The 15,420-nt window shown below is 31.2% G+C and overlaps 2 protein-coding genes across 3 annotated transcripts in view; both read left to right on the top strand.

The window, feature by feature from the left end:
* Nucleotides 1-10,785, top strand: part of LOC127735496 (uncharacterized) — a 130,565-nt gene extending 119,780 nt beyond the window's left edge. Inside the window, exons 2-5 of the mRNA XM_052245677.1 lie at nucleotides 5,218-5,363; nucleotides 6,713-6,854; nucleotides 7,951-8,087; nucleotides 9,800-10,785. Coding sequence (XP_052101637.1) covers nucleotides 5,339-5,363; nucleotides 6,713-6,854; nucleotides 7,951-8,087; nucleotides 9,800-9,870 — 375 coding nt within the window. The 5' untranslated portion in view covers nucleotides 5,218-5,338 and the 3' untranslated portion in view covers nucleotides 9,871-10,785. The remainder of the gene's footprint in view (nucleotides 1-5,217; nucleotides 5,364-6,712; nucleotides 6,855-7,950; nucleotides 8,088-9,799) is intronic.
* Nucleotides 1-15,420, top strand: part of LOC127735488 (uncharacterized) — a 121,217-nt gene that overhangs the window by 20,250 nt on the left and 85,547 nt on the right. The gene's annotated exons all lie outside the window — the stretch shown is intronic.

Raw genomic sequence — 15,420 nt, 5'->3', positions numbered from 1 at the left:
ATTTTTCAAGCTATGAGTCGTTGAAAATTGCCTAAATTTGCTTTGATTGTTCATGAAAAACACATTTTTGTGCATAAAAAGAAATCTATGAGATAGAGTTTTAAAAAATTTTTTGAGAAGATAGGTTTTATAATATGTTTAAAGAAAATAAAAAGAAGAAATGGTGTCACCGAACTTGTTTACTTGCTACAATTAAAAATTAAAAATTTCCCTATCAGTCCAGTATAATTTTTTTGCTAAAAGAGTTATCTCCCCTTAAATAGCTAAGTTGAAAAAATTGATTCTGAAACACAAATGTTTGGTATTTGTTTAAATATTTTGATTAATGCAATAAATCAGCAAGTTTTCTTCATATAAATAAACAGTCCAACCAATAAAATTGCACATCTGTCTACAAATTTGCAGATTTAGGCAAATAACTAGACTGATTGTGTACTGCGATAGTATAATCCAAAATGGCGGTATACCATGAATCTACCATAAATGACTTCAAATGTAAATCTTAACTAGGCATGTAACAGTTACAGTTAGATGTTAATTCCCCATGAAAATATTGAGATTTGCTTTTGCAGCCTATGAAAAATAGCTTTCATGAATTAATTCACATTTGAAAAATAACTTTCATTTATAAATGCATATTTACAGAACTTTTAAATTATGTATATTTCTGTTAGGATGTGCTATTCCTAAATTGATGACATGTGTTCAGATGCTTTCAAATTTGGTAACAGAGGATTTCGAAGGATATCCTTCTTCTCAGCAAATTATTACATTTTGTCCGTAAGTATATATTTCTTACACAATTCTTCTGAAAATTGTATTTTAATATGACATTAACAAAGAGGTTTCACTTTATTGTTATTACCATTAAAAATTATGAATTTGAAGGAGATTTTTGGTATATGTTAATCATGTTAATGATTAAGTTACCCAACAACACAATAAAGTAAATTCAAAACAAAAAACACTCCAAGTAGTAAATCTTAATTATAATATGATGTGCTTCGTTGGCTTCGTAAACAACCCGTCAGAGTTCTAGTTCGACATAATAGTAATTCCCATTACGCCACCTATTTTTTCAATCGCAAAAATGAGAGCCATTGTTGGGATGACGCGCTGCCAATTTAGCTCTTGAAAACCGATAACTTCATCCACATAGTATCATTACCATTCTTAAATGCCAGTTGTATGTTAAAAGAAAAATGTATCTACTAGCTATTAAACATCATGTCATGATCTTTTATGCCTTTTATCAATGTAAAACTATAGTCTGATCGGTTGTCAGTGTGAATTTTCGAAAATTCTAAAAATTAAACATTTCATGGAAAAAAAATAAAATAACAAAAATACCAAGGAAAATTCTAAACGGAAAGTCCCTTATCAAATGGCAAAATTTAAAGCTTAAACACATCAAATGAATGAAAAACAACTATCATATTCCTGACGTGGTACAGGCATTTCCTTATGTAGAAAATGGTGAATTAAACCTGGTTTTATAGATTACTAAACCTCTCACTTGTATGACAATCTCATAAAATTCCATTATATTGACAACGATGTGTGACCAAATCAAACAGGCATAATAGGTAAACATTTCAAAAATAAGGGTACATCAGTCAACATTGTGTTATAATCTTAATCGCTATATAAAAAAAAACATGTCAACAAAGGAAAACAAAATGGCATATAGGCAAAACACATTCGCAGAAATGAAAGACAAGAAGGGCAGACTTAATATTTTCAGCAGAGGTTGAAGACGAACTACCCTAGAGAATACACACAAAAAATGAAAGTTTTTTGAAGATATGCATATTTAAGATCCACTTGTAAAGTCTTTCGTCAACTGCTTTTTGTTATTATGTATTATTTTTTTTCAAATACACCTACACTATAACACATTAGAAAGGTATTTCGCTTGACCCATATATTTTCATTTTTGATACTGCGAATTTTTAATGTTATCATATCAAAATATAGCATAAATATATAAAAATAATCCGAACGAGATGATGTATCACATATTAATGCTTTATATGTTTTCAAGACAAAAAAGTCAACTCAAACACGACTGAACATAAAAAGGTGTACCCGACTTTCTCTTTTCGATTAGATTATTGCCTTTTTGGTGGATTTTTTCCCAGAGAACTGCTGCCGGGGGCAGAAATGCAAATTACTGCTATACCATTTGATAAGTTATTTTCTGATTTGAATTTTCCTTGGAGTTTGGAATTTTGTTATTTTACTTTTTTTAAAGATCGTTCTTTTATCTTTCTGTGGAATTTTTTTTCGGTGAAATGTATGATTATGCACAAAAAAAGATCCACATGTATCTACAATAATCGACTGTTTAGTGACATTTTTTCTTTAATTTAAAAATTTACAAATATCTCAAAGCTACATAGTAAAACATAATTATAAACACGTATATAAGATGCAAAAATAATTTAAGCACCTACATTAAACTTTTAAACCCCAAAGAAACAGATGTAAACAATTCAATTATACCAACTTGGCCATTTTCACCTTCTCTAATAAAGGGTTCTATTTCTTTCAAGTGGAATTCAGCCTGCAACTTTGTGATACAATTCTCAATGTATATTTATATATAACTTAGCGGAGACTCGGAGATATCCATATTAATGGATGTTACAAATTACATCCTTCGTAAATCCTCGTTATCGTTACCAATATGCAAACACTAAGTCGATTTTGCTGTGTTCAATTTCAAATTGGAAAAAGACCTACAGATACGCTATTCCTATTATAATGCATAACAAAAATAATTAATGCATAAGAGCTTAGAGAATGTGTAAAAAATCAAAATAGAATTAAATTCCACGAAACTTCATGAATTATTTTGGCACTTTTACGTCAAGTCAAAACATGACGTCAAACTGTCACGAAATAGAATTTCTTTCATTTTATATGTTCCAAGTGGAAGAAATATTCTGTAATAATATTTCCGTTGGAACAAATATTACAATATTTGTTCCTTACGGAATAAAGGGTATAAAATATTTGTTCCAACAGGAACAGATATTATGGCATTGTTTATAACAAAGTTTCCAGGGGGGACTTCTGTTAGGCGGAACAAATATATGTTGACAAAACGAATGAAAATTTTCAAACTGAAGGTTTTCCCGTTACGCTTACGCTGCAAATTTGTATAATATCGCATCTAAATGGAGTTTTGAGGTAGGTGTGTTTCATTTTCTATTATATTGCATTATTCGCACATTTACGGGATTTCAGCAAGTCAACATGGCGGCTCACTCCTTAGATACGACTGGACATTTGCCGATTTGACTGTGAATAGTAGCCAACGATAAAAAAAAATATATTTGGGCTGAGAACAATCAGGATGAAACAATTTTTCATAGGTTATTTAGAAAATGATTCATGCAAGACTTTAAATGTTGTGAAACTTTTAGATTAATCTTACATTGGGTAAAATAGAATAGCCAAACACACGGCACACTTACCTTCGCCTCATTCGTTTTTAGATTACCGTATTTGTCATATTGGAATCGAAATAATTTATGAGAGCCATAGATTTCTTATCATTTTCACACGACCTTGCCATATCAACTCTTCCAACAAATCTATGGCTTGAATTGATTATTACTTAAATAGAAAACTTTTGGCAAGGGATTGCTTTCGCTTATGTTTCAATTGATATAAAACTGCAACTTATCAGCTTCCCACTTGTGAACTTTCAATTTCTATGTACATGTAGCAACATTCAAGCAGCGCCTGCATATGGAGAATATATCTCACAGTTGATACCATATTCAAGAACTTGCGTTTCCTATCTGTTTTTCTCGATAGAGGGTTTATGCTCACAAGAAAGCTTTTAAATCAAGCGTTCAAAGAGGTGAAGTTGAAATCATCCCTTCTTAAACGCCATCACACTACTTGGTTGACCGTTATATAATATCTATTTCGCATAACCACAATCCCGTCCTCTTTTCCTCGAATGTGACCTATCGAATTTGACTTATCACCGGGTTTGTACCGGTATGAGCAACAAGAAGGGTGCACTAGTGGAGCAGGATATGATTACACTGCCGGAGCACCTGAGATCACCCCCGGTTTGTTGTGGGGTTTATGTCGTTCAGTATTTTGTTTTCTATATTGTGTTTTGTACCCTGTTGTTTGTCGGTTGGTATTTTTTTTCGTTTACGCCATGGCGTTGTCAGTTTATTTTCGACTTAAAAGTTTGAATATCCTTTTGATATCTGTCGCCTCTTTTTTATCCGCTTTCGTCAACTTGGTCTTTTAGACAGAATAATCTCGTCAACGTTTTAATTTCTATAACTAGAACTTCGTCTATAACATTCTTTTTCAAGTTTACTTGTATACCTACTTTCACTTTCTATGTACAATTATTCACAATGATGACTTTGTGACGCGTGAATTATCACTTACAGTTTGTATTTAAGTACGGTTTTTTTGTTTGTTTTTTTTTATCCCGATGATGGTGTCCTAGGCACTGAAACAAGTCTAGCTTATTAAAATCGTGCTGCACTCCCTAAAGTGGTGTTATCATAATAGTCTTTACAATAAATAATAGTGTATAACTTCTTATGGTCAAACAAATATGGCTTAGTAAGAAAAAGACAACACAGAACAGTTGATCACTAAAATATAAGTAAAATTCGAAGAAATGCCACTTCAAAGGCAAATACATATAAATCTTTAGCTTGGAAAACATTTGAAATACTTAAAACCTGAATGATAATGCATTTGATTTATGCATGATACATTTATTGGTGTAGCTTCAAATGAGAATACAACAGTATGATTAAGTTACATTATTAAATGTATGCATGTTAATTGTTCCATCAGTCAAATTTGTATTCAAGGACCAACTTGGTTAAGAAAAACAAATCTTGGTCCTTGAATACACAGGTCTCTTAATACAGGTTTTACTGAATAGTGTTATATTCTACAACTTATTCTATAAACTGTTGAGTTTTTACACTAAGCTGTTAATGTCTTGACTCCTCTGAAACTCAGATTTAAGGTGGACTGTGTATTACCTTTTGCAAATAATAGAGGCATGTTATTGTATGGAATTAATTTGAAAAATAATAATTTCAGTTTATACCATTCTTTAGGGAAAACTGATAAAAAAAAGACTACTGCTTTACTCTGAATGTTATCTAATTACAATTCAAATTATGCAATAAACATTTCATTTATCATCTATTTTAGAAAATTCAAAAGTGTCGAGGATTGTGTATCTCAAATCAAAACAAAGTGTGACGATATTAATACGGCTCAAGCACAGCAAATCATAAAGGGTATTGAGGCAGCTGTTAGTTTGACTGACTTGATGTGTGGAGCTGAATTTAAAGCAGGTAAATTTATAGTTTATCTTTAATGAAATGGTTTCTTTTAAATTGTATACTGTAATTGTTGATATTTTTCTTGATTGTAATGCCTAGACTTGTTATGTGTGGTATAAATATGCACATCGGAAGATGCCCTTAACGCCAAAATTGTTGACTTGTTCAAACTATTTGCACAAGGGATATTTTTGAGGTATTTTCTGTGATCGGAAAAGTAAGCAAAAACAATCCCTAAATGAATATTTTAACATTTAGAGTAGTCAAAATGAAGGACAAATTATGCAAAAATCAGAAGAACACTTTTTATTTATTAGAAGGAGTCGTATGCATATTTCTAAACAAAGTACTTCTGATTCTGAGAAATTATGGAGGACCCATGATCTTCGTACAAACAAACATAAGACAAAAATAAGAACAAAATTCCTCTGAAAAAACGCTTTTTAGATAATTCTTATATAAAGAATATAATTCAATCGCAAAGATAGTTATATTCCCCCTAAAAATGAGATTGAGATAATTGATTCATTTCACATTATGATTGTGATTGAGTCGAGTTAAATTTAGTCAATTGCATCAATTTTACTACAGAAATCAATTCATTCCATTGAACTAGTCTAAGAGATTGAGAAACATTAACATAGGGGGGAAAACAGGGTTGAACTCGAGTGGCCCTTAGTTGAATGCAGTTTCTGATCCACTAGTGTCACCCATGTGTTTTTCGTGACAAACGATAATTTAATGATATGTTGTTTTGGAAGACAAGACAAATGTAAATCTTCTAATTTATTGTTTCGGAAGCAAAGACATATGTAAATCTGGTAATTTGATTGGTTGTTTCGGGAGCATAGACATGACAAATGTTAATTTGGTGATATGTTATTTTGGAAGACATGACAAATGTTAATTTGGCAATATGTTGTTTTGGAAGACATGACAAATGGTAATTTGGTAATATGTTGTTTTGGAAGAAATGACAACTGAAAGTTATCCATGGATATCATGAAACACAGATTTTACAAGTTAAACTTGGCATCAGTTAAACTTTCAAAGAAATCATTTCAATTCATTAATCAAAAAAGGGATGATAACACGAATTCCAAAAAATACTGCACAGTAAAACAGACCATATAAAGCATCAACCCTCCAAAAACACATGCGTACTTACAAAAAAACATGGTCCAGAATTCTTGACCTTTTACTAGTTTATTCAAAAATTCAAAGTTTATTTTATAAACCGAAAAGAAAACATTGTGTGTATAAAAAGGACAAGAATGCTAAAGATTTTCACCTTTAATTTTAAACTATTTGTTTCAATGTGTTGCAGACATTATATTTTCAAAAATATTTTGTGTAAACAGGTTTTCTGAAGCATGGTATGGAGTGCTTTGATAAAACATCCCTCAAAAATGCAACTCGAGATAAATGTGCAAGCATGACGGCTCCAAAACCAGAACCAGAATCTTCATTTCCATCTCCCGAATCAAAAGCTCGGGAATGTCAGTAAGTACACAAAGTATTGTTGCATAGCATTGAGATAATGTTTGTCTCGCTTGTGACAAAAGTTGCAGAATACGAGACATTACAACCCGGGGGCAGTGGCATCGGCGTTAATTATTTGTAAAAACTTTATATGTCAGAAGGTAAGACTACCTGGATTATTGATACCTTATATGTAGATACCTGAAGTTACAAACTTTCCGTCTGTCACATGTCAATGGTTCTTGACCTCAATTTCATGGTTCAGTGACTGACTGTCAAGTGAAATACGTAACTTTATTTAGTATATGGATTCCTTGCGAGTCACCTGACCTTCACTTCTTTTTATGGATCAGTAATCAAGGTTAAGTTTGTTGCATTTTAGTGAATTTCAAAAAGAAATAGGTAATGTAACCTTTTAGGTGGTGATTACATGAATAAAGAGAAAAACAAAATAAAATCTCTTTTTATTCAAAATACAAAAAAATGAGAAGACACCAATGATTACCAATGGACAATCAAACTCGGTTAATCCTAGACAGTAGAAAAAGAAAAAACAAACACAATTTGCCAAAAAGAAGGTGAAATTGAAGTAAGGACAAACAAAGGTCTTCAAATACTACTGAGTGACAGAAAGTTAAAGATTGATCAACATTAACCCCACCAAAAAAAGAGGATGCTCTTGCAATTGAGGTATACATCATTCTTGCATAAAATATGCATAATATGAGCTGTTACACAAATTCATTTAATTTTAAGAAACGCTTGTTTATACTTTTTAACCTTTAAATTTCTTTTGAGTAAATTTTTTAACGCAAAAAAAAAACCAAAAAATTATTTCAATGTTCCAAAAAAAATTAGAAATCATACAGCAGGAATTCGGTTCTAGTCATAACTATTTCGATATGTATTTTAAACAACAAATTTTACATATGGGAGAGGATGAATATTAAAAAGACGTTTTGTTTAGTATTTCCTTTTCCTCTGGGCGATCCCGTTTTTTTTTATAGATCGAAGACTTCAATGTGTCAATATCTTGGAGTATAATCAGTTATGCTCTTGTTTATATTGTATTCATGTCAATATAATCTGTTAAATTGTCGGTACATTATACTTTTAGGCGTACAACGTCGATGTTTGAATGTTATGCCCAGCAGGTTGAGGCTGAGTGTGGAGATGAGGCAGTAATGTTTTTTAAAAAACTTGAAGGCAGATACATGAACTCTATACTCGGAAACCTTGGTTGTCAAACAAGTGGTAATTACATCATACATGTATTGTTATATCTGAAAAAAGGAAACATGTTTAAAATGCATTATATGATCAGGAAATAAGTAGATATTGGTTGTTCTAGATTAAGAGGGAAAGGTTGAGACCTTAAAGACAAACTAATGTAAACCTGCCACGTCTTTCTATGCCAAGGAGATGAATGTAAAGTTTTACGTACTGACAGGTACTAATATATCATTTACAATATGTTAAAAGATATCATTGAAAGTGTTATCTGATTACACATCAGCAATTGTAGCTGTACTCTCAAAAAACATGATGTTCTTCTTAAATATCGGTAACTTTTTTTTATCTCTGACGTAATGTCCTACATATTCTTCAAAATATCCTGATATACTAAATACTTTTTCCATTCCACATGTTAATGTTTTAAGTTTATTGAAGTTACTCAGTAAATAAACTGTCCTGACAATTGTTTTTAGCCTCAACTTTACTATCAATAAATGGATAGTGATAACTTATTCAGATTGATTAATGTTTCAGTATATTAAGTCTTAATAGCATTAGCAAGGCCATAAGTATGACGTGCAAACTTTATCTCATTTAAATCTTTAGTTCTAAATCATAAAAACAAATACATTTCATCCTCAAATCATATGAATTATTTTTACCATATTTGGATACCTTACAAGTTATCCCAGGATAGAAGAAGTTTTACCATCTCATTTCCCTTATAAAAATAGTTCCCAATGGAAGATATATGCTGGATGATGAAATATTCAAGAATTTGTTCCTAACGTAATAAAGGGTATATGATAAGCGTTTCAACATGAACAGATAGTATAGCAATGATATTTTACAGAGTTTGTAGAGGCACTTCTGTAAGGTGGAACAAAAAAGATTCGGTCAATTTAACAGCTTTCTAAATATTTTATTCCAAGTTTAACTGCATAAAAACCAGGTATATCATGAAATGTACATGTATCACCTTCTTTCTAAATGCCAATTTTCAACCAATGTTTACAAGCTTGTAATAAAATACTACCGTTCGGAAGTCAAGAACTACTAAAAACAACCCTTGGTTTTCTTAAAATAGGTATACTATGGAGTGCATGATTCCTTAATTTGTAATGCAAACTCATGTACAAGTAAAATTTTGCGCAAAATGATCTACTTATTTTTCACTTTCACCAACAGTTTCATCTCTGCAAATTTGTTTGTTATTTTAAGTAAACAATAACATCAAAAGCACTTTTTTTTTGGTCAGGGAAGAGTAACTTTTACATATTTTCTAAATTGAAGTGGGTGAATTGGTGGGCTGATACCTAAGATGGACAAAAAAAATTGTAACAATACGATGACGTAACCTCACAGTTGCATCAAACAACGTCTTGATAAGTCTCTTGAAGAATGAAAGCACAAAAAGTTAAAAATATATGATACTAGTAATGCTATTTAAAGAGGATTATGTGATAACATTATTTTGGAAATATGTTATTATATCATGATATATGACCTTGACTTATGACTTTTATAGAGACAAAGAGAATAGTTTTCCTTAGTTTTACTAATTTGTAGCCATCAGTAGAAACAACTTTTTTCTGTGTGTATTTCAGATAAGTGCTTCCTTAAACATATTTCTAAAATCAATACCGTTTATATAGCCTTTCTCATAATATACCACAAGTATTGATGTTAGTTCATTTGAGTCTTTGATCAATTTTATTTGTATTTTAAAGGTAATGTCAGACTAGCAGCACAGCCATCAGCATCCTTATTTTTTCTGTTGGCAGCTTTCTTCATGTACTAGACGATCTTTGATTACCATCAGATGGCTAGTAAAATAGACATCAATGACAGAAACAGTATAAACGAAGGTTTCCAGAACAAATATTTTGGTTTTTTTTTTATTTTCAAACTTTCAATGATATTCTATTGTTCATTTAATAGATATAAGAAAATGTGGTATGAGTGACAATGAGACAATTCTCCATCAAAGTCACAATTTGTAAAATTAAACCAATATAGGTCAAAGTACGGTCTTCAACACGGAGCCGTGGTTCACACCGAATAGAAAGCTATAAAGGGCCCCAAAAATGACTAGTGTAAAACCATTCAAACGGGAAAACCAACCGTCTAATCTATATAAAAAACGAGAAACGAGAAACACTTATGAACCACATCAACAAACGACAACTACTGAACATCAGATTCCTGACAAGTTTCTTTAACTGATCTTGAATAATTTGAAGTCTAAATCTTTTTACCAAAAAACTAAAATGACGTGTATTATTTCACTGCACAAGGTAGATAATATGTGGAAGAAGAAAATGCAAAAAAGTGATTTTAGCCTGAAAAGTAATCATTAAAAGGGATTGTACAGCCATACGATATGGAATGATATATTGTTATTGCATTTCAGTTTAATTTAAATGATAATATTTATTCAAGGGTTTCAAAAAGTAAAATAAAAAAAAATACCGAACTCCGTGGAAAATTCAAAACGGAAAGTCCCTAATCAAATGGCAAAATCAAAAGCTCAAACACATCAAACGAATGGATAACAACTGTCATATTCAATGGATACTTCATTGATACAATTTCTAGCAATGACTTTTACTTCAGGTTCTGGTGATATGTGATTCCTTTGTAGATTCCTATGCAACATAGATTTATATTTTATGTTTATCGTTTCCTCTTTTAATAAAGAAATTCTGTAAATGTATTTCTTGAATTGTTTTTATACAAACAATGTATTTTTTGCAATGGTTCATAAAATATCATAGATGCCAAGGACATTTCAAGATCATATAAGATAAAATACCTAGACATCATTTAATGACACTAGCATCACTCTCAAGCAAAGTTGACCTTTAATGGATTTGGCCATTCTTTTTATGTCCTTGATAGAACTCATACATGACTGGTACCTTGTTGGCTAGCATGTAAAACACTCGATACATCGTGACGGTCAAGTCAAAGCAGTGTTATATTTGCTTGATATTAACATATATTTGTCCTGAATGTGTCATTAATAGTTGGAGACGGACATAAGACATCCTTCAATGAATATATCATTCAAATCGGGTACAGTATATTTACGAAATGTAAAGAAAGCGAAGAGTGGGTGGCATTTTTTAAAACAGGCATCAAATTTTGCATGCCTTTTCCGAAAAAACAATCGGTCAGCAAAGTGCTGTTCTATTGCAAATTTAAAAAAAAAAACAGAAAATTGTATCTTTAAGTCTGTGATGAAAACTTATAAATCCTGCATGGCAGCCTAAATATTGTTCATCTTTCATGGACTATTACTTTTCTAAACTTATACTTTTTGAATCCATAAGAATTATGTGACAAATGACAAAAATGATATATTGTAAGGGGACGACCATCTGATATACTGTCAGGGGACGACCATTAGATATACTGTCAGGGGACGACCATCTGATATACTGTCAGGGAACGACCTTCTGATATTCGGCGATGAAGAGGGTGGCAGGAGGATTCTTGAAATTAGCCTTCTGAAGAAAAACATCAATTTGCCCAAGACAGGATGAAAATGAATATTTTGCGCAAAACCATGCCAGGAAATAATTGTGAACGAAAGTGAAAAAACGCGCAAATAACAGGCGGATAACAGTCTTAATAATTTGATACTTAGTTTTGCAACAACCGAACTGTTTCTTACTTATTTTTCATTGTACAATATGACGTCATTGATTATTCTCAATGCTTGGACTTCTTCGCATAGACAGGTCAACCCCTGAAAAAATCTAAGTGTCTGTTTTTGTTTTTTTCTAAGACTCTTTTCATGTTAGTAAATAACTTAGCAGAAGCAATGTTTAATAAAGGAAGAAAAATCTACATGAAAATTAACATTTTATAGAACTACAAAAAGATGTTTTCATAGGTTTCTATACCAACAAGCCTATCATATGTCTAAGTTCATTGAACCGTAAAACCAGCGTCAAAATTGTAATTTGTCATTCAATTTTAAAAGGTCACCTCACAATGACTATATATACTAAGTTTCAAATTAATGTGACCTAAAGGTCATGGTAAACAATGTTAACCAATCATTTTTAACCTGGAATGTACTAATATGAAACGTTCACATTTCTAGGTTACATGTACGTCAACCGTGTAGTCAGGGTCAAAACCCTTATTTGTCTGTAACTATGAAGTTCACATTATAATGAACTATACTGAATTGTGACTTTGAGATGAAGAACAGCAATAAAAGCGCTGTTCCTTTTCTTTCTGTGTATTTTGCTGTGCATGTTCTGATTTTGTGTGATGGAGGGATACCCAATATCCTTTTTTTTCTATAATATATTCCTAAATTGTAAATTAATATACCACACCTTCATGATAAAATACTTAAACCAAAACAATAACCTGATACATGACAGATTAACAACCGGACGCAGAGAACAAAAAGCAGAAGACCCCCATCCATCGTTGAGGGTCTTAAAAAAAGAACGTAACAACATAATAAGCTCTTCATCATTTCAGATAGCAAATAAAAATTTTGGTCACTGCTTTGTTAAAAATTTCTGTATCATTATTGAATTTTACTTTTGTCATTGATTAGGAGATATACTCGTGATTTCAATTGTTTTTCTGTCATGTGGTTTTCATTCTTATTTTAATCAAACAATTGTCAAAATTTGAGTATCTTATACAATTGTTGTGAAATTTTGAAAAAAATGTTAACAATTATGTCCGCACCAGTTAGAATTTCCTGTTTTAAGATTTGCGCTGTTTGACTTGGTGCGATGTAGTGCTTTTAAAACATACTGCATAGACATCTGAATATTGTTGAAGAATATATGTAGCACTTAGGTGTCTTCTAATTATTTCTGTCAGTTCGTTGCTTTCTCGTTGGTATATTTTTGCTCATATATTTTAAGCTTAATCATTTCTTTGTTTATCATTCATGTTCAGGTAATCAGTCTTAAGCTAAGAAGTATGCTATATTGTATAGAGTGTCTTTGTGAATATCAGTTTTTGTTCATTACTTTTAAGCAATTTAAAGATTTATCAGCATGTCGAAAAATTAAACTATCTTCTTAATAAAGAATTATATTTTTAGTTTTTACAAGATTTTGCCCAACATCAAACAGCAGTCACATTAAGAATCATGTCCGTTTTCTCATCTTAAACTATACGAAAGAGGTTAAGTCATGCACATTTATGTTTTAATTCTCTGATCTTCCAAACTAAACAGTTTATTATTTATTAATATTACGATCATAACCATCAAAAAGTGCTTTACATATGACTTTATAACAGTGGTTGCAGAGCAACTTGTTATTGTCAACCTTATACACGACCATACCTTTAATGTGAAACAACAATGTCATTTAACTATGACAATGTCATTAGCACTGTTCAATCATCACCGCACTTCAAACATTGTTTCTATGGGATAGTTGATTGGATAATAGTGGCAAGGCAATTTGTCACGCCGTCATACAATAATTTGCTATCTGCATGTCTGTGTCTATAATTTTCCTATTGACACGATGTTGCCCGAGAACACAATTATTTCGTAGTGTATTTCTTTTAGACGTTAATTGCAAATTAAAAAAAAATTGCAACTAACCTTTTTCGATAATCTTTATACAGTACACCAATTATATCACAATAATAGAAAACTTCACCAGCTTTAACTCAAAATGTGACAATTTTATGTTAAGGGGTCTTGAATTCTGTTTAAAAGCTTCAGGCATACTAATTTTTAACTTTTTCAACTGGACCAAATCATTTTACTTTAAAATTCATTAAACATTTTTTTTGTTTTTGTGCATAAATTAAAAAAAAAATGAAAAAAGATTTAAATTTTCGAACTATACGGCTTGCATTATTTTAAGCATTCATGTTCATATCAAATAAATAGAGGTTTCAACAATTCCTGCCTAAAATTTCTACATTGTTGAAAATGGAACGACAATTTATGAAGGCGTAACCAACTGTCATTGGTATCCAATCAGCTTTCCTGTTGGATAGCGTTTAAAGTGCTGATGTTTAAACGACATTCGTCACATTGTTATATTGTTTAATATTAACATCAAAATTCGGTAAAGTTGTGAAATGTCAATTCGTAGTAATGTTGATTTCGACAAGTTGCTTTGTACCACTGTCTGTTATTGAGTATATTATACCGAAAAACAGAATTTTCATAAAAATCCAAATACAACATTTAGCCTCGAGCAATAGTGGATATAGCACGGGCAACAAACTTGCAATCACCATCATTACAAGTCAATAAGTGTAAAAAAAAAGATAACACCGTTTCATTTGTATCGTAGTTTTTAAACGAAACATGCTTGAAAACGAAATTTGAAGAAACAAAAATAGCGTATCACATAGTCGCATTCTCTTTGAAACACCGAAAACTTGATCTTATCAATGTTTGTCCCATTTCAGCAAGAACGTTCTGGTAAATAGTGATAATGAAAATAAATTACGATAAAATCTAAATCAACATATAATGTAATCATTTCTCTCCTAAAATACACAAACAATAAGTGTAGCAGGCTATATGAAATTTGTATGAAATTGATTTAAAATGTTGCTTTGCGAATAAATTCCTGGAGTACCAACTTCAATTTATCTTTTTTGATATTTTTCGGTCAATTTTCAGACTAACTTTTGCTGTTATCTCAGTACTGTACAGACGATTCACTTGCAGTCAATTTAGATCTGTTCAGTCTATGTTCAGACGATTCACTTGCAGTCAATTTAGATCTGTTGAGTCTATGTTCAGACGATTCACTTGCAGTCAATTTAGATCTGTTGGGTCTATGTTCAGACAATTCAGTAGTGGTTATTTACCTGTACAGACCATAGAACATAGATTAAACATTACCAAACCTACCTCACAGGTATTTGTGATTGCTTGAAATACGATAATTGCAAGTCACATCAGGTTGATGCCAACATGGTGCATAATCAATATGGTGAATACATGTACTACAAATATTAAAATTATAGCTAACCTATTCAAAATATATAGCGTTAGTAAACGTACATATTAAAATAAGACATTTAAATAAAAAGGTAAGATTAAAAATACAGAAATATCAAACTTGCATATACAAATATACTGAAATACCACTTTATATAAAAAGAATAAGGAGATATTGTATGATTGCCAATAAGACAACTATCCATCAAAGTTCAAATAAAGTGGATGCAAGCAATTATAGACAACGGTACGGCCTTCAACAATGAGAAACCCCCATACCGTATGGTCGGCTATAAAAGGCCCCGACATGGAAAATATGAAACAATTCAATTGAAAAAACTAACGGCCTAAACACACTAGCCAAAATAATCAACAAGACTAGAATTT

The sequence above is a fragment of the Mytilus californianus genome, unplaced genomic scaffold (assembly GCF_021869535.1).
Source record: "Mytilus californianus isolate M0D057914Y unplaced genomic scaffold, xbMytCali1.0.p SCAF_3, whole genome shotgun sequence".
Taxonomy (NCBI): domain Eukaryota; kingdom Metazoa; phylum Mollusca; class Bivalvia; order Mytilida; family Mytilidae; genus Mytilus; species Mytilus californianus.
Note: the sequence above shows the minus strand (reverse complement) of the source record. Positions and strands in the feature narration are given on the sequence as shown.